We start from the raw sequence: 23,929 nt of genomic DNA, 5'->3' as shown, positions 1-23,929 counted from the left end.
CTACCTGGGATAGAACACATAGTAACTTCTGTACATAGGAGGAGAAAGAAAAATCTTTTCCTTTCTGAAGGGCTGTAGGTTTCAAAGCTTTGTAAATTAGAGATGGTCAGCCAGAGATTTTATCTCAGTATAGTTAATGAAGTCTTGGCTCTGTCTCCCAAAGCAAAAAGATCCTGGCCAGCTCAAGAGGCTGAATGTACGGCTTCCATTTCACAAAGTAAGGCTAAAAAGAACCATTATAATCTAATTTGATTTCCTGGGTAATACCAGTGTATCCTTACCCTTTGTTCCTGTTCATGCCAATAGGTATTAGCAGATGATTCTGATGAAAGCAGTATAAGGTTAAGGGCACAATAGTACATAAAAAACCTGTTGATTTGTACCCCCCAGATAAATAGCAAATAAAAGGGGCAAAGCAATAATGACCCTGATAAATGTAATGAGCCTTTCATACCAGGACCGTAAGTAGCGCTTCTCAAGTAGCAGAGGTCAGTAGGTGGAAGGTGCATACATGTACTGTACAGGGAGAGAAATGGTGCCACCTTTTAGTTACAGGGTGGAAAATTATACACATCTATCAGCCTCAAACTATCTCAGGAAGCAGCCATATCACTTACATGGAAGACTTATTGCAAATGTAGTTGCAAGGGGAAAAAAAACCAGGCCAAGTCATCAAGGATGTCAACATTCTGTATTTGCTAGATCCAGGAGTGAAGCACAAGCCAGGAATCTTTAAGGGGGCATGTAGGACACACACATGCCCGTCTACCACTGTCACAGGTGTTCTGCTGCAAATTATTATTAAAAAAATAATTTCAGTAGTCATTAACAATTTCTGTTATTGCCAAGGAAACATAGTGCTGCAGGAGACTTTCTCTTCCATCAGTGTCACAGGTAGAAAAGCCCAAGTGAGGCAAATCCAAGTTGAAAAACACGTTAGTGAGGAATCACCATTCACTGCTGGCAAAAGAAGGAAACATCCTTTTCCAACCCAGTCATGGACCATAATGAAACAAAAGCCTTCACATCCTTTCCGGCTTTGAGATAAAAGTCTTTGCTCCCTGCTTTCTCCAAATCATTCTGCACATTGAACTTTGCTTTGCTGAATCTTGTATTCTGCTAGAGGAGCAGATCGCAGCTTATTCACTGGAGGCAATACAGAGTACTAATGACAGTTATGGAATAAGAAAATTGGAGATACTGACAAACTTGCAAAAAAAGCAGAACAGTGGAAAACAGCTGTGCTTACTGACTATGCCAGTCCCAGCCCCTAGTGGTTTAAATAGAGAGGCTTGTGTGTATACTTGACATTATCCTTCAGCAAAGGGTGTCCGACTGGCATGGGTTTTTTGCACCACTTAGGGCCCCTCCTCCAGATGGGCTTTGCTGATCTGATGGACCAGCGGGTCAGATACCTGTCAAAACACAAACACATTTCAATTTGAGACTGATCAGTGAGAAAAGGTTCCAGCTGAAGCAGGAGCAGGCACTGTTGCCTTTGCCTCCCCACATGCCTCTTTATAAAAGGAATAACCATGAGCAGAGCTCCCTCAATTCAGAAGGGACCACTAGAAAGGAATTTTTGTTTGTTTTGGAACTTCTAAGCTCCACCTCTGTACTGAACCCACTGGCACCTGCTTGACTTCTAGTCTCACAAAACAAATCAGGTGTAGTCTCCAGGCTGCTGGCAAGTTGTCCACCTGTAGCTAAACTGGAGTGCCAAATCACTTCATTGCAACCAAGTCCAAGACTGAATGCATCCAGCCTCTATGGGATGTGTTATTTCAACAGCTGGCCTCAATAAGGTAAACTAATTACAAAGGCTAAACTCTGTGAGAAATAAAGTCTCTAAAAAGGGATTAATTTACTTTTGGTGGATAATCGATTCTGCATGGGATGGGTTTCTGGCCTAGTCTTGTATTTTCATATGTCCGAATTTGCTTTAGTATTCTCTGTATAATACTATTGCAGCTTACTGGTGCAGGATGTCAGAACTTACAGTGTAAGAGGTACTAGAATGCAATTATCATCACAACTACAAATCTCTGTGAAGAGCTATGTCTGGCAAATACCCTCTGCTTTTTTACCATTTGAAGTTTTAGACTTGGCTTTGCAAACAAGCAGGGGATTTCAGATCCAGAATCAGTTACTGGAAATCTTACCCTGTGGCTGGGTGGCCTGGAGTTTTGTTAGGCTTTAAATCTTTTGCTACCAGTAGAGAGGGGAATAGAGGTCCTTAGAGAGAGAGGAGTCTTTTCAGACAATAAAGATCCAAAGTAAAACCCTAGCATAATCTGCACAAACAATGGTCCAACAAATTAGAATTTGGAACAGACTGATAAACTTTGTCCAGTGATGTTAGCATGCCTCTGTTGAGTAATCCCATAGTCTTAATGTAACCTCAATCAGTCATCCTCTCCCCAAACAGCTTTTTTACCTTTTATTTGCATTGTACAAATTTGAGATATCAAGAACTTTGGACAGAGACCATGTAATGCATTTGTTTGAAGGCATTTGGCACATTCTGGAGAACTACAAAGAAAGCTTGCTATGCCAGGCAGCTACAGACTATATAACAGCAGCCTGTTTTCCTAGCACTTTTCTTCCTCAGCAATTCTGAACAGCACAAATTGAAAAATGAAAGACATTTGGAGGTTCCTGCCACTGAAATGAAGCCACTTCCAAAATGCTTTGCTTTTGCTTCAAGGAGTTTATGATAGTTAAAACACCTAGAAGCAACAGCAGGAGGGATCTGGGAAACAGCATAGAGCAAGATCCAGCCACTTGTTCTATGCATGCATTAAATTGGCCCCTTTTGACCTTTAATGTTATGCTAGTGCATCAGTGGAATCCCTTACATAACAACATCAGGACAGGAAGTAGGAGAGACTCTCCTGTCTCCAATTTCACATGCAAGGGGAGTTCAGAGAGACCAAATGCAGGTCATCAGTTTGGAATCTGGCAAAGAACCATGGCAAGGCAGCTCCTTTGGGAGAAACTGTAGGGATATGAGATGGGCACATGGGGCTAGGTCCTTCTTTTCATATTCCCCTTGCTGCAGGGGGAGGTCTGTAACACAGGTTTTGGTATTGCAAGACTGCACTTACAGCAAAGGAGGAGAAAAATCCCAAATTGTTTTAATGCATCACTGTGCCAAGTGCAGTTCTGTTCATGTGTCCACATGCTTACGGGAAAGTGCTCCCGTGATAATAAATGATCTCACTGGGAGAGAAGTGAATGCGTGAATGTGAGATACACATCAATGCTGTGTGCAGGTTTAAACAGACAGTGGCTTTTTAAGAAATCCCTCTGTTTCTGGGGCCGGGGGGCTGGAAGTGCACACCCCAATTCTGCATAGGAAGGAGGATTTAGTAATGGCCTGATTTTAAAGCTTTTGTTATTTCTCTTTTGAGCAGGTCTAATCCAGGCCTCTGGTCCAGGCTTTTGGCTTCCTTTGGGGACTGCAGGCTGGGGCTTTTCATTGTTAGCTGAAACAGACATTTGGATGCCTTCCCTTCCTGGAGCACATTTGCTTTTAGCGCTTTTAATACTTGCTTTGTCCCAAACTCAAACTTGTCCTATTTTGTTTGTTGCCTCTTTTTTTTTTTTTTTTTTTTTTTTTTTTAACCTTGGTTCAGCAGTGGCAGAAGCCTGATGCCTGGGAGCAGTCAAGTCTGAAGTTCCTTTTTCCTTTTCCTCTTTGACTAACCCCAGTTCGTACTATTTCACAGATTATCTTTTTTCTGAGAGTAAAAATAATCCACAAAACTCACATATGAGAGCTTCAAAGTCCAGCACATAGGACTTTTCTGCAAACTCTGCTGTCCGTGTAAGGTAGCATACCCCCTTTTCTAGCCAAGTCACCTGACTTTCAATTGTATCTAACCACACAGTTTGTTTTGGGGAGTTTTATAACAACCTACAAACACACATTGGCAGATGGTCTGAATTTTCTCAACCAGTGTTGTCAGTACAGAACCTCCATGTGGATGCCAAATGCAGCTGGTCCGCAGTCTCCTGTTATCTCAGTATGCAGAGCTCTCACTCTGGACAAAAGGGGACAGAACTGCCAATCTCTGGGACTCGCAATGAACCTCAGGGCTCTGCTTGCCCCCTTGAGTATGGTAGGATCCTGAGCAACAACGAGAATCCCTAGACTCCAGCTGCATAAATGAGTAGTTTGGATAAAGTGATGGGAATCCTGGTGGGATTTTCCTGATGGGAAATGGCAAGCTGTAAACAGGATGGAAACAACTATGGTTAGTCACCTGCAGTCATGGTAATCACCTAAAATCTCTGTGGCACATGGAAGTCTGTTTCCATGGATTTTATTCAGTAGGCAGGAAGGCCCCAAAGCCCTCCCACTCAGAGGCTGCCACTTAACCCCTAGAAGTAGGCATAGGGCTTCCATGTGCTGGGTAAGGGAAACGACCTACCCATGGGGCAACTGCAGTCCTGCATGCAGCCCAAGCAAAGGCCATGTTGGTGCAGCTCAAGGCTGAACTCCTGAACCGTCATTGAACTTTTTCAGTCTGGCTTTTGTTTGGATTAAGAGCAGAAGGCAGAGGGCTACAGTCTGCAGGAAGCACTCGATCAAAGTGCTGGCAAGACTGCCTCCTCCCTGCCACATGCCTTCCTGTGACACCCGTTGGCTTTGCTCACCTGCAGCCGCTCTGGCTCTTTCCTTCTGAATTCACATGCTATGCACAGCACAGTTTCCATGCAGATTAGAGAAACCACATGCTGCTGGAGTGAAAATCTGATAGTGAAACCAGATTCTGCTCCCAGGGATGAGAGGTGTCTACAGAGCCCGAGAACTTTGTAATTCATGAGGAGTTCATGTGGAACCTGCCTCTTTCCTAACACATAGCAACTTCTTCAGTTCAGGTGATGGAGGAGGATTGACTTGGATATTATCTGTGCCAAGTTCTGTTCTTCCAGTAGGAAGCTGAAAATGGAGTGGTAGCTGAGCACTCAAAATCAAGTACTCCATAATCTACAGCACCTCTTGCTGACAGAGCCCAGACTCAGGGAACCCATGACATCCCTTAGTCCTTCTGGAAAGGGAACAACTTCAGAGTGTTGTGCTTTAACCAGTATTTTAGACCTGCCAGAAGAAAATGAGTGCTATATTCACATTAAGAGAGCATCTAGATGCTGGCTTGAACTCAGTGACTGTTCTGGATAGAGTGTTAGTCCACCCTAGCCATGCAACAACCTCCATGCTGGAAAAAAAAATGCTGAGCTATTCAGGTTTCCATTCCTGAAAGCAAGGATAGAAGTTTGTTCTGCAGCTGTGCTTGACTGTTTTCCAAATGGTTCTGGTGTGTGGTGGCTTGCACACACATGACTCTGGAATATGAGAACAGTCTGTCATTCTGCATGGTGCTGGTGAAATCCCTGAGAACTTCCTCAGCCACATGGGATAGTGAAAATATTTTGTTGCTGCAGCACTTCACTGGAACGTGCCAGGCTGGAGCACAAATGGATGCAGAAATAACAGCAGGAAGTTATGAAAGGGAGAATTCAGGCTGAGGATGAGGGAACAATCCTCGGCTGCAAGACAAGTTTGCTTGTGGAATCATCCCTTGGAAACACTGAAAGCCCCAGACTGGGCCAAACATGAGAAAATGAACTGTAGGGAGTAATTCTGCATTGATGGGGGTAAACTTCATTGGTTTTCCATGTCCAAGTTGTGCAGACAAATGATATGGAAGAGAGGAGGAGGACAGTAGATTCAAGAGTTTATGGATGATGTGGGTACTCCCATGGCCATATTTCTTCAAAAGCACCCATAGCTAGTAAAGCAGTTAAGTGGTAACATTCTTGGGCTATCGTTGTCAGAAACAAATCAGGCAGAAAGCAAAAAGGCAAAGAACTAAAGTCCAAGAAATGAGAAATATCATGGTAAGTCCCAACTGCAGGGGGTAGAAGAGAGAGATAGGGAGTGCTCCCCAGTTGAATTCTGACCACAAGGTGTTCTCATGTGTCTCCTACCACCCCCAGGACCACACAGCTTGGCTCAAACTGGCATTTCACTTTCATGTTATACCTTCTTCTGTAGCTCCTAATCTCCTCCTCTACGTTACATTACATCCTGGATGGGTGATCCCATACTGTGCTAGACAGCTGGAGACCAAGAACAAGGCAGGATCTGCAGGCTGCTACTTCCCAAAGCATTCTGCTCTTCCTCTTGCATTCCAGTAGTAGAAACAGGATCAGGAGATGGGGTGGGTAGTGGGAGACCAGCTGCCAAGTGACCCAGTGCAAAGCAGGGAAATTCTTACCTCTCTGCAGAGAAATCTGGGGCATGTAGGAGGGAATGTCCAAAGTTCATACAACGGAGACAATAAAACCGCTTCAGAAAATAGAGCAAGGATTCTGCTTTTTGGAAAACACTGAGCAAGCACCAGAAGAGCACATTCTGGAGGGGCAGAGGGGTTCTGGATGATAAATCCACAATTCACATCACTAGATCAACAGCAGGGTAGCACCCCCGGCCCTTGTTAAAACCAGACAGTTTGCTGATAGTTCCATATGGTGGCATGTTACATTTTAATCTCAGCTAGGTGATAGCCAATGCATGCCAGACACTTTGTATTTGAAGCAGGATCACTTTAAACAGGGTGACCGTGCCATGGGGCAAATATTCTGGCCAAGACAGCCACACATGCAGCCAAGGAAAAGCTGAGGAGCAGCTTTTCTGGTGCTCTCAAAAATATACATTAGCACAGTTCCTTAACCCGTCTTTATGTACTTCCTTAGCACCTTTGCCCAGGAGCTACAGAGCTTCTCCTATGCAGCTGGCCTGTATGTCATCTCAGGGGCAAAGAACAGAGACAAAGCAGTTTTTCATCAGGCTGGTTTGTCCCTCTTTTGGCAGCAGATGAAGCTGCTCTCAAAAATACTGACACAACCTTGGAAGAAGCCTGGCCAAAGGGAGCATCAACCAGAACTTTACCAGACTGGAGAGAAATGAAAGGGATTGCTCATCCAAATGAAGTAATCTGCCAGACTTCTGCCAGGCAGGGGTTGCTGCTCTCAGTCTACAGAACATCCACAGAGTCTACATGCAGTAAGTGAATGCTCAGGTCTGTATTAGAGCAGAGGTGCTGGGCTCTGACTCCCACTTCAAGTTACACTCCCCACAATGAATCTCCTTCAATCTCTGGGTGTGAGCGGAATGAGTCCCTAAGGTTAGCTTAGGCTTTCATCTTGGTCCTGTCACTCTAGCAGCTGATGGTGTAGTCTAATGTCAAGAGCTCTACCATCAGCAAAACATTCTTCAGCTCAGTGTAAGATTTTCTGTCCCCAGATAGTAGGAATCCTCATAGAAATACGTAGAGTAATATCTGTAGTAGACAGTGACTTCTCAGAAGTTCCTCCTTTAAAAAAGTGAAAGATTTCTCAATTCAGAGTGAAGAGTTAGACAACAGATTGCTTACAGGGGGGCAATGAAAGGAATTTCAGGGCAGAAGGAGTGAACACACAAAAGAACAGATATGACTCTTGAGAGAAATGCTGTCCTTCAGCAGGGCAAAGCTTACTGTCAGTCTTGAGACAGACTATATGCCCCTACAGTGCTCTGTCTATTCTTTTCACCTTGCACCTTCCTATTTTAGAACAGTATAGCAGGAACTGTCTTCTGTATGCAAAGCTTTCTTCCATGTGCAATGCAAGCTCCTGATGGCAAGAGAGTAAGGGCAGATGAGTGAGGGGGAGAGTACAGCAGGAATGAGGACTTGTGACTGGGAATGGACTAAATTCTCAGTATACTGGATACTACTAGCCACTTGTGAAAACTACCAGTTTGCAGCCCTGATAGAAGTTTGTCTCCATCTCTGTTCACTGGCTTGTTTCCACATGACTACTTTCTTTTGACCAAGGAGGACCAGACTCCTGCAGAGCCAAGAAAGTGATGCCTCTTTCACCTTTGCAAACATCAGTGCGCAGCAATGGGCAAGCTTCTGCGCCAGAATCCCTGGTTCATTCACAGATCACATTAAAGGTCCCTCAAGCAGCTGGTGACAATTCAAAAACTCCAGCATCTAAAATGGGCACTTCAGTTTGCTCCTGTACAGTGGCTGGTGAGGGTTGTTTTGGAGCGGATGGGGTGCAGAAGGGCACATTTCAACACCACACTCAGAGTAGACCCACTGGTGGAGCACAGAAAAAGCCATCACTGCAGGCAGAGCTGGAGAGCACAAGGGCTGGTTAAACTGATGTTAAGGAATGTACATTACCTGTGTTCCTGTCTTGAAAGAGCTTTAACAAGGGGCCCAAGCATATTATGAGGCACCTCAGTTTTTCCCCATTGGCATTCCAGAGCTACGGCAGCAGTGCAAAAAGTCACTGTTACCTCTCATTTAAGCAGAGAGGTGAAGATGACTAGAACAGCCAATACAGTGATCCCAAGAAGAGCTGAAGCTCAAGGATTTGGAAAATACATCACTTAACTGTGCAATGTACTGCCTGCTATAATAGGCTCTCTGTAGATCCTGTTGATCCCTTCTTGAACTGGCACTTAAAAACCCAGACAACACAAACACAGTGAAGGAACAGGCTAAGTTAGGTGTGTAGCCCTGATATTACACTAGACAGGATTAGAGAATGACCAGGTCATGTTCTCATGGCATTGTACAAGGCAGCTTGTTCCACTCAAAAGTCGCAGCCCAATTCTGCCCCTGTCCTCCCATCAGCTCACTTGCATTTGGCAGCACCACAGGTTGAGTGGTTCCCAAATTACTACAGACTTACAGAAAGCTTTAGAAACAAGTACAGAGGCAAAGACAAGGTAAGCTTGGACAAGTCATTTATGTGGGAAACTTTTGGTAAGAGCTTTGGCTTCATTCCCCAAATAAGTACTCGTTGAATGTCTTCAGCATGTACCCTTTAGACTAGAGGAAGGAAGCAATTTGTATCTCCTGCCTTATGTGGTGTCAGCTACTGTTCCAGAGAGCAATGCGGGAAGTGTAGGTGTGGGGGGGTACGCACAGTCAAAACTCTCACAGAACCGCAATGGCCAAGATTTCATAAGGCTCCAACATGCAGAGCATTGCCCTTCCAGCAGGCTGAGAAGACAGTATCATGAGGGACCAGGAGAGCACTCCTGAAGTACCACTGTGCTCTATCCTGGCTCTGGGACTCATTTGTTTAATTCCAGCCCCACCACCAAAACTTTCAATCCATTTTCTTGATCCCATTCTTTTGTCTCCACCCAGACCCCAAAGCTTGCCTACTTCAGTGCTGTTCCATCTCCTCAGCAACAGCTGTGCTCTCTTTTTCTGAACTCTGCTTCCATCCTGCTTGCTATGTCCCCTTGCTGGGAGGAGAAAAACAAGGGTAGCGTAGGGAGGGACTAATAATGCAATAGGGAGGGCTTGGATAGTAATCTCGTTTAAATCTCTTGATTTTAGAGGTGTAGCCTACTACACCTACTTTCATGTAGAACATATCCAGAGGCATCCGTTCTTTGTTCTCACTAAAAGTCTGTGGAACAATTTATAAGAGTCAGGACATTAGATCTGGAGTCCTGGTGTGATGCCAGCAAGACACAAGATTTACCATTTCCTGTCTCAACCTGCTATGCAGGGTTGCTATGTGAATGCTAACCAGACAATGTGCTCCACCCCACAGCTGCTAGATAGACACAGCTACTTAAGAATCCCAAAGACTTTTAAGACACAGGGAAGAAGTAGTTTTCAGACTTGAAGTAGCTGATGGTTACAGGGCTGCATCAAATTTAGAGTCCTCTAATTTGATCCTCACTGACAGCCAGTACGCAGCCTGTCAGCATCCAAGGGACATTTCCAAGAGCTTGCCTCAAATCTCCACTGCAGAGAGTCAGACCTGAAATGCAGGAGTCTCCAGCTGCCTCCACCCTTGCAACCTAAACTCTCCCAGCAACAGCCGCATGGCCTCTGGTAACCCCATGGCTTGCTAATGCGAGGTTCATAAACCGCTCTGACATCCCCATGGAAACAGAGTGTGAGGTCATAAACAGGGGATTAGCACCTCTGAGCACCCAGCACAGTACAGGAGGCAGCAGCAGGCTTTCCCTTCACCCAGCAAAGGCCAGGGGCCATTCAGGCTTGGGAGGGGGAAAAGACCCTGTTGCATAGGAAGGGCAGGCAGAGGGTGAATCGCTGACTGGGGGAAACGGGGATGGGGCAGAAGGGAACAGGCTTTTGATGGGCCCCTGCTGGCTGCTCAGCCCGCCACTCACTGCTGGTACCCCTCCTGGGCACCCTCCTGTTTTTGGGGGCCAGGCACCAAAAGCCTAAGAAAGCAGGGAGCAGCCTGGAGAAAAGAAGGCTCGGGGGGGTCTTACCAATGTTTATAAATACTTGAAAGGAGAGTGTAAAGACAACAGAGCCAGGCTCTTCCCCATGGAGCCTGGTGACAGGACAAGAGGCAACGGGCACAAACTGAAACACAAGAAATTCTATCTGAATGTAAGAAAACACTGTCTCACTATGAGGTTGGTTCTTTGGAACAAGATGCCCAAAGCAACTGTGGAAGGCCCATCCTTAGAGATATTAAAAACTCGACTGGACCTAGTCCTGGGTAACCTGCTCTAGGTGACCATTCTTGAGCAGGGGGCTTGGACTAGACGATCTCTAGAGGCCCCTTCCAACCTCAACCACTCTATGATCCTGTGATTCCATGTCTGTGGCAACCTCCTGTGACTGCCCTACTGAGTGTTAGTGATGAGGAGGCAAGTGCAGCTGAGGAAGGGAGGGCAGACTCTAACATGTGTGGCAATTTTAATCCTGTGGATAAATGGTTTGAGTAAGATGTGGTTTGTCCTTAAAAGACTGACATGAGAATATTATGACAGATCTTCCTTCTCCAAAATGCTGTGAGTACTCTTCAAGAGCCCTGTTGCCTGAGGCATGTTTTACCCAGTTACAAGGAACTGCTTTTCCTCTTCTAATCTATTCCTGAAAAACAGAGATGTGGAAAGACAAGACTATTCACCTATTGAGCTTGGGTTTCTTGGGAATATGCCCTTCAGGAAGTGGAGGCCTGTGGTTTGGCAACAACCCTGAAACAGAAAAAGAAAGGTGTGAGAATATTTTGCAGTGCCTCCTTGCCTCTATAACGTACAGAAGTTACATTACACCTTGTAAGTCGGGCAACCTAGGTCCCTACTGGGACAGCACAGCAAAAACTCAAGTACAGTAGAAAGGCTATTTTATCTTTAGTCATTGCTGAACGTGCACCCCAGCCAAGGAGAAGCTAGGACGTTCTGCTGGGTATAGAGAACAAACACACACCAAAGACACAGCCACTCGGTCTCATTGAATAGGCTTTTTGAGAGGGCATAGGGCACTGGTGTCCAATCAGATTCCATCTCTGTGATGAAAATCTGACTATTAAAATTTTCAGTCCATTTAATTTGGATACAACTCAGGTACGAGGCATGAAGATCAGCAAAATACTCCAACTGTGTCAACCTGGGTCCCACTCCCAGGGTAAAGCAAAAAAGTCTTCACATGGCAGATGATAGATAGGTGCATGTTATTAATGGGGTAGGTCAAGTTTACACTAAATCAAGTAATTTCAGAAGCTGGTATTTAATCATTAGTTACTAGAGACTGAGCCACTTCCCAGATCTTTCTGCAATGGTAGACACATCTACGGGGATAAATGTCTGCTGCCAAGGCAGGAGCCAAGATACACAGAAAGTGGAACAAGTAGTCTCTGGTCCATCATCCTGTCCCAGCACTTGGACCATAAAGAGTTTGCTGGGTGACTGGACAATGACATCTCACTGAGCTATACTAATTGGGTGGGAGACCCCTCTCAAGGGTTCTACAGGTACCCCACAGTAAAGGGTTGTCTCAGGAGGAGGCTAGGTACCTGCACGGTGAGCCATCTGCACACAGACAGCAATCTTCCTGTGCTCCTCGAAACAGAGGCCTGTGATCCTTCGTGGCAGCATCCCTCCATCAGAACGGATAAACTGACTCAGCAGCAAGACATCCTGAGGGAGCAAGAGAAGGGCAAAACCATCAGTGCTACAGCTGCTTTAACTGCTGTGATTCTAAGGTGTTGTGCTGACCCTTGCACTGTGTCCAGAACTCAAAACAAAGCAAAGCAAAACAATGATTCCTTCCTACGCATTTTGGCTGCAGCTTGACAAGTGGCTTTTGCTTGCTGTCACTCCGCCTGCCAGCTTAGCTCAGTAAGGTCACTCAGATGGTCTGAGCCTTCCCCTGACTTCACGAGTGTAAACACATGATGTCAGCTGCAATTCCTGCTACTTCACTGTTGCTTGCTCCAAGATTCTAGCAAAGATAATGTGTCCTAGGTACTCAGACACAGTTACACAAGACCTACAGATGGATACTGTTTATACAACTTGAAATGCCATCACAGCTGCTATCCTAAAGGTCACAGATATGTTAGATCACCTCTGGCCCCCTCCTTGTTCCCTCAGAGCAGGATTGTTCTCTGCCATCTACTCCTCAAACTTTTATCCAGTTTCCCATGGTGGAACTTCCTTCATGTCTCTCTGGAGGGGTGGAGAGCAGGAAAATGGTCCAAGATCTTGCACGAAGAAGCTTTTTGTAAGAAAAGAATGTGTACTGATGAGACGGACCTAATAGGATAAATCGCTGCCTTCAGTCCTTCGACTGTGCGTGCATTAGATGGGGCTGTTACAGCCATGCTGGATGGAAGGAGCACTCGGAGCATTCCAAGGGTTTGTCTGTGATTCAATAATCATTTAGATTACACCGCTGTTGACCTTTCCAATTAAGAGCTCTAGAAATGTAAAGCACTCAATAGAAACAAAATTAAAGGGATCTCTAGGATCAGATAGTATCACAGGACTGGGATGACAAATTTTTAAACACAGTGGCAACAGCTGTTGTATGAGTGTCCCATTAACCTTACACAGTACAACAGCCCAGTATTTTGATACGTGCTCTACATTTCCACACACAGCACCAGAGAAAACATACCCCTCAGGCCAAGCAGGTCCTCTTGACATGCTGACATCAGCATAAGTTGGCCCAAAGGCCCTCTGGAGACTCTGTGCTTGTTTTTTTCCCCATCTCTTGACAGACTTGCTGCTGGTTGAGAGTTTACTTCTCCACCGCTGTTGTGAACATGTTCATAGTTGAGGTAGCTGGACCATGTGGAGGCTGCCTGCAGGCTGGAAGGGACCTGCCAGTGAGCACCTCCAGAATTCAAACCAGGTACGTCAGCACTTTACACCCCCCCTGGCTAGGGCAACAGGCAAGAATTAAAAGTACTTGTTGCTTTTCACATTGGGTGACCCTGGCTCTGCCTGTTGCTCACAAATTTGCAGACCTGCTCCCACACCCCTATCTTTGCTCTTTTACAAAGAGCTCCCTGGAGCATTCCTAGCTTCATTTACTGCCCTTGCAAAAGCAAATAATCACAAGTGGATATAAAAATGAATATTCAGAAAACCTAGCTATCTAGGAATTATACACCCACCCTCAATGGACAAGACCAGCTCAGCTCTGAAGCAGGCTGCTGGAATTCAGTATGGCTTTCAGGTAATGACTGATTCTGACAGATGCTACCGTACAAGTGCTGCAGTAAAAACCTAGAGGTTTTTGTTTTGGGTTTTTGTGGTTTGTTTTTGTCCTACCCGCTCCCTGCCTTCAATCCCACCCTCATTAATATCATCATGACACACAATTTCCCTCTTCCCTTATCTGGCTTCCTTTCTACCTCCACTTGTCTACAATGCATGTGTTCAGACTGATTTTCAGATCCAGCTCCTAACATGGCAGGTTAGACAACTTCTCACTGATACAAAATGACTTATCAACCACCATACAGAGTGATGTTGTATCCAAAGAACAAGAAAAGCACAGCTAGCAACTAGCAGCAAGCTCCTGAGAGGCCATCTATGGTTAAAATGGAAGTGAAGTGTCCTCAGCCCAGCTAAGATATGGCCTTGCTAATGAGAACAGCAACAAGGGGACCAGTTGGTGCCAGCTGCGTTGGTGGAAACTGGACGGAGGCCAGTCAAACCATCCAAGGGCACTGACTTTCAGCCACTCCTGAAATGCACTGGATTGGGTTCAGGAAACCAGAGCAAGACTCCATCCCCTTTTTTCCTCTTTAGCCACCCAGTTCTCCAAATCACCAACAGCTCAATTTGCCATTTAGCACAAACATATCGCTTCCCTAAGTGAGAAAGGGCTGTTCAGCTCCAAGTGCCTAGAAAGAGAAAAACTTTCTAGACTTTTCTACTAGCCTGCTGCATTACTCTGTGGGAAAGAGGAAAAAGGGAGCTGATGGCAAGTTTGAGGCTGTTCCAGTCTTTGCAGCCGTGAAATCCTAAGTAGGCCACAGGCTCTTGTGAAGGGTGTGTGTGGTCCAAGTGATTTCTCATATTACCACCACGCCTCAAGGAGTCACAGGCTTGTTATCAAGTGTTTCCATGCAAAGGGGGGGAGGTGGGAAGCAAAAGGAGATAGTCTTTCTTTTTCTCCCTCTGGAAAAAAATCAGGAAAATCCGTTCTCTGTTACCACCTCTGACCAACAGTGTCACCAACTGACCAACACCCTTGTGTGGCAGTCATTTCTTAACTGAAATCATCTATGTCCCAGCCGCTGCAGCTCCAAATTACACTCAAGCCATTTGGCTTAAAATGCTGCACACTTGACAGAAGGTTTGTCCATTTCTGAAGATCCCCACAGTTAACATTCCAGGTGCCTTTCCCAGAGTACTCACAGAGATGCATCTTACCACAGGGAGAAAGCAGACAGGTACAGCCAACTTTATGGGGCAGCTGTGGAGGGAAGTGAACAAGTATGTGGAGCAGTCAGAGAAAAAAAAAATGTCTGGCAAGTTCTCATGGTGCCGTCATGTTCCATGAAATTCACATTTTGTGCTAGTGGACAGCCAAGCCTGTAACCACGGATTTGCTCTAATCACCGGACAGCTCCCACGAGGCTGGACCCAGATTCCCACCCCTGTAATCTGCAGCATTTGATAAAAACAACTTGGATTGAATTAATCTAGGGCTAATAGGCAAAGCTTGCAGTTTTGTTTCCCCTAATTGCTGCCAAAGCAAGATGACATATTTACTGCCTACTCAGATTAATGATGTTTGAAGTGGATAAGGGGGAAAATGAAAAACAAGTTTAGCCTTCACCTCTAAAAGGGCTGGATAAACTTGCTAAATGAAACACTATGTACAGCATGTTCTTGTGAATGGATGGCAACCAAAATGCAGAGGCATCTTTGCATTGTAATATCTGCAGACACTTTGAAAAGCAGGATCCTTGACCGCTTACATGCAATTTCATTAAAACTTTCATTTACTGCAAGAAGAGTTCTGTCTGTGTAGCCAAATTACTACTGGACTGTAACAGACAAGTCTGCCAGTCGTTATTTCCAGTTATACAAGAGTCTAGTTCTTCCTCTCCCCCCTACTCCTGGGAGCTGTACACCATTCTCCAGGCATTTCGTAACAGGATTGCAGGCTTCAATCTAGTTGCATCCTGACAAGGACCAAAATAATTTTTTATCTCCAATGGATGTGAAAAAAATCAACGGAGGTCTCAGTTTTAATGGGCAGACACACGCAGACCACAAACTGTGGGAATGTATACCTTGGGGTCTGTTATCCTGAGCCTCATAACAGACTAAGGACTGAACTGGCAAAGACAACTGCAGCCGTCCACACCACAGCTGAAGCAGGTTGGAATCATGACCTGCTAGTGCTCACAATGCCTGTTCAGTTGATTAATAACTTGGGAGACATTAGTCCCCCAGTTCTCTGACAGCGAAAGTAACTCATTATGCCACTACTTTAGACTGTGCTAGTTGCACATGACAAAAGGAAAGTCCTGTGAGGTCATATTACTCAGCTCCCTCAGGGGCTAATTCAACACTTCCCTTTTCATAGTGCCTCATTCAGTCCAATTACAAGCGTTCCAAGCAAAAAAGCTCACACTTTCCCTTCTGTGCAACTGACTGATCTCAGTTTATCAATCTCAAAGGAACCACTGTGATCCATCTATTCTGATCTCTTACCAAGCACAGATTATAGGTTACGCTGTATGAACTAGGCTGTATCTTTAACAAAAATAGCTGTTCTCAATTTACAGACTTTTAGGACAATTAACCACCAGTGAGTAAATTGTACCACTGTTTAATTACTCACACAGTTAAAAGCCTGCAATTTATTATCTAAGCATTTCAAGATTCTGCTACTCATCACTGCTGCAGCAAGGAAAAATAGCAGAGTGCTTTTGTGAAGAAAAGGAAGATCTTATTCACCTTAACATTTACAAGCCTGAAAATCTATGACTGGTACAAAGCATTCAAACATATAAGGGACTTATTCAAGCAGAAGAGGTGGTCTGTTCCAGAACTGAAATTTCTCCTAGTTCTCATCAGACCCACAGAGGAATCCTTCTAAATACTGAGGTAAGAACCTTCTACAATTCTGAAATACCAGTTCACACTGCCCTCTCTAGCTTTTTGTCCAGGTTCTCCCTCTGCTCTATAGCAGGAGTACTGGATATATATACACCAGATGCATATGCATTCAAAAACTACATGATAGCCAGGATGGACATGTTCCTAGTTTGTCTCTCAGGACCACAGTTTCTTAGGAATGATCTCAGCAATGATTCTCAAGGCTTTGGCTGCAGGATCTCTCCTCACATTTTTCTCTTGCCTCCATACTGAACAGTAGAAAACAGGATCTAAGAATCAAATTGAAGTGTGGAAGAAAACTCGTAATCTTATTTCACTCTATAAGCACACCTAAGGCTCATGCTTTACATTGTCTGTTGGGACCAACAGCCTACTTCTAATTGTGGAACGCAGGCTCTACAGCATCGCATTGTCCAAAACTGCTTTTTTGGTTCTTGATAGCACTGTTACCTCTACGTGCAACAGTCTTTTACCACAGACAACAGTAGAAAGTGAGTCTACATATTAATTTCCAAGATTTAATCCACTCCCATGGCTCATTTCATCCCTGAGCATCAGTTTATAGTTTCTCTGGAGTTGTTAATGTGTGACTCACAGAATGTTTTCCGGAAATCTGTAGAACTACCCTGTTTAATGATGCTGTTGACTCCTTGCATTTAGAAGTCACATAAAACTCTATCAACCTTAAGAAAGTATTTTCCATTGTAAAAGCGATTGGTCTGTTTTGATCACAACACAATTCAACAACCATGAAGAAGAAAAGCGCTGCAAGAAATCGCTGCATTCAAACATGGGCAACACAAAACAAATGCGATCTGTTTTTGTAGTACTTTCCAAACCTTAATGGTATGTGCCATTTCTCCTAATTTACTATTGTCTGCAAATTCATTGTATTTTTAGCTTTCCCAGACTGTTGGGAAACCATACCAGAGAACACTAAATACTTCCCTCCCCCAACTTATTTCACTGTTTAATATTGTATCCAGCCTGAGTCAGAAAGACTGACAACACTCAGATCACAGACAACTTAATTTCTGCAACATAGGCTTTGAAAGATACTAAACTGGTATTTCATTTACATCTCACATCTGTTGTTTCACCTGCCTGGAGTAACTGCAAGTATTTTGTCTGGCACTATTTCTGTACTCATGTTCTTCATAATTCATGAGTCATAATTAGTCCTATCCAACACGTTATTTGTTTTTACTCCTAGTTGATACCATTTAACTTGGAATTTGCAACATTTGATTTACCATGTAGTAATCATCGGTATCATTCTCCTTCCTCTCTCAACTACTTAGTATTTCACTTGCTATTTTCAAACCATTTGGCGATTCCTGCAAGTGAAGCAATGTATTTGTTAGCTAATTCCCTTAAGATCTTGGGGCCACACAATCCAGGCCTGCTGGTCTGTACCTAATTCAATGCTTAAGTTACTTCTGCACCTGTTTTTTCCTGTTGTTTTACATTTGCAAGATTGGCATTACTACCTAGGTATTAAAACATGATTTTTCTTCTGTGTGTGTGTACTAGGACTGCATGCGAGCAGCTTAGTCATTCTGCAGCCAATGTGGCTTTCAATCCCTTTCTCCTCTCATTAATGGACTTACTTTCTCACAAAGATTTCTTTTCCTCCATATGCATTTGTATCTCTCTCTCTCTAATCCTATTGACATTAACTTATTCTGAGTTTTCTGTTGCTTTATCTTAGTAACAGCATGTTCCTGTCGTGTTTTCTTCTTTTCTAATTCCAGTACTGGGGTTTTAGCTTGCAAGGGGGCACTCAGTCCTTTTGTAAACTCAGTGTTTGAATGACCTCTTGTAAAGTTACACTATGCATCTTCTATCTCATGCTTCTTATTCTAAGGTGTTCTTGACTGTTGTGCTTTTGTTGTAAGGCATTACAGGATTTCCCTCCCATCTTCTACATTTAGTGTTAGTAATCCTCTCATTAGTTGATAAACTTCTCATTAGCATTTCCTGCAAAATGCTTGAATCAAACCTATTTCTTCTGTTGTGAGGGATGTATGCACGTATGCCCTTCTTCATACCCATCAAGTTATATAAAACAGTTATTACCTTAATGGATAACAGCCCAATGAGAAACTGTAGTGCTTGAAGACATATAATTGATCTAGTCAAGTCTTTTGGCCTCTCTGGAATTAGAACAGGCCTGAATCAGTTGACTAAATTTTGCATTCCAGTTTAATTCTCCTGGAAGTGCAATGCTGAAAGGCAGCTGGGCACAAAAGAGATATACGGCTTTCTTAGATCAGATGGCCCTGTGTATAATTCCAGACCTCCTATTTGATATGAGCTCATCCTTCTTTTTCCCAGTAACACCATCAGCCAAAGCAAATAATTACTATGTAGGAAGCTCTTGTTATACCCAAGAGAAGCAGAGATGGAGTTAACTATCTTTTCTACACCCAGCAAAAGACAAGAGGGGCAGATTATGCAGTATGTAGATCTGAGGGCAATAGTTATCTATGAGGATGGGGGAACTCTCCTTCATTAAACTTACCGCATAATCGTACTTATGCTTCAGGTTCCAGCGACAGATGGGACACTGGCCAGAGGGGTTTGGAGGATTTGGTGTTTCAGCATCCTCTATAATTCTCCCTTCAATCTAGGAAACAATTCAAAGGATATAATGATCAGGCATAGTTTAGACCTCTACCTGCACCTGTGACTTGAGGAATACTTTTCCTCCAGTCCACAACATGTTGACCAGTATTGCGCAGATGTAAGGGAAACAGTACCTGCATTATTCAACTCACTTATATACAGACATACCAAGCACTTTGAATATTCACAGACTATGGGGAAAAGAACAAATCCAAGGGCCATAGAGAACCATTTGGTAAATTCCTGTCTATGTTTTACTAAGTGTAAACTAGTTCACAGTCAGTGTGAAGTTCTTGTATCCACCTGAATTCTATTTATTGCAGTACTCCTTTGAACCACCATGCCTTGAAATTGGACTGGCCCTTTAGCCAAAAGATTTAAAACACATTTTTTCTGGGACTATGAGAATGTCACAGAATAGCAGATGCACGTTTTGGATGAAAACATGCAGGGGCTTCCTAGATTATAAATCACCATCGGGGAAAATTCTGAGCAAAAGTTAAACTTAAGAAAGGACCATTAGGAGATGTCTATGGGTTTTTTGGGTTGTCTGGATTTTTTTGTTTGTTTTTTTAAACACACCAATATTTTATCCAGTTTAATTCCCTCAACAATTCCTTTATGAGATCATTTTATAACCTTTTCTATATCACTACAAAGTGGTGACATCTAACACTCAAGTTTTCTCAGAAGTAACATGCAAAGAGATGTAGAAGGTGTGTGTGGGAAGAATCTGAGAAATTTGTTTTCTAAGTGTAGGTATTTTAGGAATAAGAAGTCTATCTACATGTGTGCCTGTCTTTTTTTTTGAGGACTTATGAATAGAAGGAAGAGCTATCTCAAATTGCAGCTGAACGGACAGAAAAGACAATAAAACTAAGACATTTTTTTCTCCAAAATGTTTTGGAAGTTTCCTCTGGTCAAATTAAGATTAAAACCAGATTTTGAACACCATCAGACAGCTTCAAACAGCTGGAATGCAATGTTAATTTTAAGAAAAAATCTGACTGATTTAGACTGAACTGTCAGGTTCTGTGCCTGAAAACCTAGGAAGAGAAAAGCATGGCATTTTCTGTAAGTGTGCATGGGACACTGGCACCCAGTTGAACTGTCAGAACTATTTTATACCATGGATTTGTGTCTTTCCTGTCTAGTGATGGCAAATGGAAACAGGTAAGTTACGAAGCACCTCGGTACCTCAAAGAGAGAGAACAATGTCAATTTCTAAGTAAGATTCCTTCTTCCACAAGTAGAACAGCCAGCTTTACAAAAACAAAATAGTAACTATGAATATAAAATACAGGTCAGTATCTAATTTTCTATTAATTGGTAAAGTTATTTTCTGGGAAGCCGGTGTATCTGGTCTTGATTCTTTCCAGTCTAGCTTCAGACTGTACTTTGACTGTAATTCCATCTTAGAAATTAATAAAGATTCAGAATGCTATGTCAATATCAATTTTTCTTGAGATAAATTTTAGTGTACTGTTTTTGGCAATTATTCCCCAACTACTGAGTACTTTCATATTGTTAACCCACTCAGTTATTATTCTTCCATTAGAAAACTAAGAAGGAATATAGGGGCTCTACGTTCTCAGTATAGTGATGAAATCTAGATTTCTCTTGGATTCATTCATGTGGTTCATGTCAAACACTTCCTTCAATACTGATAAAAGCAAGGACACATAGAAAGATAAGCATAGAAAGATGGATTCAGAAAAGACTGACGTAGAGTTGGTAGGATAAATGGAGTGACCAGAGGATGTGCTGAGAAACATATCAGCGCTTTGGTTGGTCAATTTACACTGTGTATTACAAGATTTTCCTCATCTAGGGGCACTGATGGATCCTAGATTGATGCTAGGATATTATACAGTAGATATATCCAGATCTCCCTTATGTTTCTACAATGGGCCAGGAAGGATTATTTTTCTAAAGGCTCTGCTACTGTAGTGCATACCGTTTTTACTTCAAGCCTCAGTTAACGTATTGGGACTTCGCAATTATAATTTACAACCCCTTTGAAACTGAGTGCAAAGTACAGCAATCCACTCTGTGTGTTGTGTTGGTGTGCACACTCCCTACTTGTTTTGGTTAAAACAACTTTAGGGCATGCTTGCAAGCTCTTCTCTTCAGGTCTGTGGTCAAAGATTAGTAGTCTGGCACTTCCAAGAGAAGAAAAAGAGACATTTCATCACACCTACTGTCACACCTCAAACTTATTTTTGTTGACAGTCTTAGAGATCTTGCAAACTGCCATATTCTATTATATTATATATCTAAAATATAAGTAACCTGCTCTATTCAGGTTTCAAACATGACAGTGTCCACTAATACAAATATGACAAGAAGGAAACTCAGACTTTCAAAGGAATGAACCACCAGGTTTTGCCTGTTTCATCAGCAAGCAAAAAAAGTCTGTCCCCTCCTTATTACTTATGTATATATAGATTAGCATTTAGGTGCACTGTCTTCTAGCTATCCCCAAATAATTCCTGCTCCACTCTCCATATTTACACATTTCAAAATATCTGTACCACCTGGCTCCAGCCAAGGCATAGATTGCTACTGGCATATGTAATGTGAGCAGAATATGCAATCTCCATTCCGCTCCCAGTAATTTCAGTACTTCTACAAAATGACAATTTGATTGATAAAGTGCAACAGATCAGACAGTATTAATTAAGTAAAATTCTAATTCTGCTGCTTTGGTCTTTTCCTTCCTATTTTAAACCATAGCTGAGAAAATGCTGTTCTTTATTAGTTACTTCAGAACTTCTATTTTATTTTCAGGAGCAGTTTTCCTATAGTATTTAAGGGCTTCCTTTGACAACACCCTTTTCACTGAAAATTTTTTCTTGCCAAGTGCATTACAAGATGCAAGCTTTGCATCACCTGCAGTCACTATGGCACAGTGATTAACAAACATAACACAGATCAAAGGCAAGCAACACGTGTGGTATGCAGTCAGTACAGAGCCATCCTGTGATTCCACATTGTGTTGCCGGCCCAGGGTGAAGTAACAAAGCCACCAGACAAGTCTCCTTCGTGCCTGCCCACACTGCAGATGATGCCAAGTGCCACTACTTTAAAAAAGGAACCCATCTGAAGAACTGCCTCTTGTGTTTTGGGTCCCAAATGCCTCTGGTTGCAGCTTCCAACTTTACCAGGGGTGCAGGGAGGGGTTTGGCGCTCATGGGTGGCTCTCACTGGAGCCACCCGTCACCAGCAACAGGGTGACAATCCCGACCTTCAGCAGCCAAACCCTCCATCGCTTACCCCCACGTGCAACACACTCCTCCTTTGGTTTTGCCTTCACACCCCGAGGCAGAAAAGAGACTTTTTTTGCCCTTTTATTTTTATTCTTGGGGGGTGGGGGTGGGGTGGGGGGGGCGGAGCGGACGCGGACATTGGACACAACGGGAGGCTGAAGGAGGGTGAAGCAATAGCAAAGGCAGCTACTGAGGAAAAGGGGTGCAGGGACTTACTGTGGTCGTGTTGCCTTCAGTGACCTCCACAACTGGACAAAAAAAAAGAAAAAAGAGATAGGAGGACACAATGAGACTCATTCAGCCTAAAAGAAACAGTATTTGGGGGGGGGGCGGAGAGAGTGAAATACAGCGAACGCAACCGTCTCCCGACCGCCGTGAGGCGACGGGGCGCAGGGGGACGCAGGGAAGCCCGGGGCCACCCCTCACTCACCCTCCCGGAGGGCTCGGGCCGGCGGCGAGGCCCAACCATTTCCAAATAGCCCGGTGAACAACCGCCTAAGGCCACCGCGCAGCAGGCTGAGCCCCGCCATCTTGCCGTCGCTGACGCTGCCGTCACTCCCGCTTCCGCCGGCGGGAAGGCGGGCTCTACTGGCGACATTTTGATGCGCGTCTCTGCCGCGCGCTTGTCACCTGATGGCGAGGAGGAGGCGGGATGCTGTTATTCCCCTGCCCAGCATCTTCCCCGTGGGGCGTTTTTCCTTATTTTTTTTTGTTTGTTTGTCTGGTTGTTTTAAGGTTTGTTGTTGGGTTTGGTGGTTTTTTTTGTTTGTTGTTTGTTTGTTTTGTTTGTTTTTTTTGTTTGGTGAGCTTGTATGAGCTTGGGATGGAGGTGAATTTAGAGGTAGTGCTGGCTTTGTGTTACGGAGGCCTGAGCTACACTCCAGCCACAGCTCCTGAATCTTTCCTGGCTCTTCAGTGAGAGGAAGAACAAGGGGTGGTTTAGCTTAAACTATGTGGTGGAGAGGCTCCTCTGTTTGGATGGGCTGTGGGGGGTGTTTCAGGAGGTGTTTCAGGCCAGCTGTGGGGTGCAGGGAAGGGGCTTGTTTCAAATCTGTATCTGCCAGGGATGCTAAGGTCAGTGCATGTTCCTGCACTGGCTTTTGTGATTTGGCAGGTGAAGATTTCAAGCAGCATGTTGCCAGGCTGTAAACTTACTCTTGTAACCAGTCGGTCCAGTTTAGATACTTTCCATCTTTGTTTTAATATTACTTGCCTTTGACAGGTCTTGGGTTGCTTGTAGGCTTCTGAGAGATCACTTCTCCCATCATCTTTCTTGGCATGCCCCATCTCTTAGCTTCTTCCATCTGCCTTTGGTGGAAGGTAGCCTAGAGGTGCCAGTTGAGGGGGTGCATCAGATAGCTGAGACCAACAAACCATTCGTTTTAGATGGTAATGCTGTAACTTCCCGAGGAGCATGCTTAAAGTTGAGTTGAACTGTACTTGATAGCAAAGGTAATTCATGGGGTTTCCCCAAGTGCTTGTTTGCTTTCTCTTTGTCATTTCAACTCTTTAAAAAAATTCAGGAAGCAAAACTAGTGGAGTGAGATAAAATCCCTTGGAAGTCTTATGCACTGATGGACATTGATGCTGT

At 43.9% G+C, this 23,929-nt stretch overlaps 2 protein-coding genes across 2 annotated transcripts in view; one reads left to right on the top strand and one right to left on the bottom strand.

The window, feature by feature from the left end:
• Positions 1-19,196, top strand: part of POLR1C (RNA polymerase I and III subunit C) — a 141,174-nt gene extending 121,978 nt beyond the window's left edge. The window contains exon 10 of the transcript XR_007509851.1: positions 19,186-19,196. The gene's annotated coding sequence lies outside the window, so the exon portion shown is untranslated. The remainder of the gene's footprint in view (positions 1-19,185) is intronic.
• Positions 673-22,888, bottom strand: MRPS18A (mitochondrial ribosomal protein S18A). The gene is made up of 6 exons (XM_049831173.1): positions 22,769-22,888; positions 22,555-22,586; positions 18,966-19,070; positions 11,866-11,989; positions 10,981-11,047; positions 673-1,415 (listed from the first exon to the last, which is right to left on the bottom strand). The coding sequence occupies exons 1-6, from the start codon at positions 22,866-22,868 to the stop codon at positions 1,271-1,273; spliced, it is 573 nt and encodes a 190-aa protein (XP_049687130.1). The 5' UTR covers positions 22,869-22,888; the 3' UTR covers positions 673-1,270.
• Positions 22,889-23,929: the final 1,041 nt, after the last annotated feature.

The sequence above is a fragment of the Accipiter gentilis genome, chromosome 28 (assembly GCF_929443795.1).
Source record: "Accipiter gentilis chromosome 28, bAccGen1.1, whole genome shotgun sequence".
In the NCBI taxonomy this organism is placed as follows: domain Eukaryota; kingdom Metazoa; phylum Chordata; class Aves; order Accipitriformes; family Accipitridae; genus Astur; species Astur gentilis.
The sequence above is the reverse complement of the archived record's forward strand: the minus strand, read 5'-3'. Positions and strand labels throughout refer to the sequence as shown.

Coding starts and splice junctions, on each gene's coding strand:
- MRPS18A (XM_049831173.1), bottom strand. CDS start 22,868: ATGGCGGGGCTCAGCCTGCTGCGCGGTGGCCTTAGGCGGTTGTTCACC. Junction 22,587..22,768: donor GGCCCGAGCCCTCCGGGAGG/GTGAGTGAGGGG, acceptor TTTTTTGTCCAG/TTGTGGAGGTCACTGAAGGC. Junction 1,416..10,980: donor AAGAAACCCAAGCTCAATAG/GTGAATAGTCTT, acceptor GTGTTTTGACAG/GTATCTGACCCGCTGGTCCA.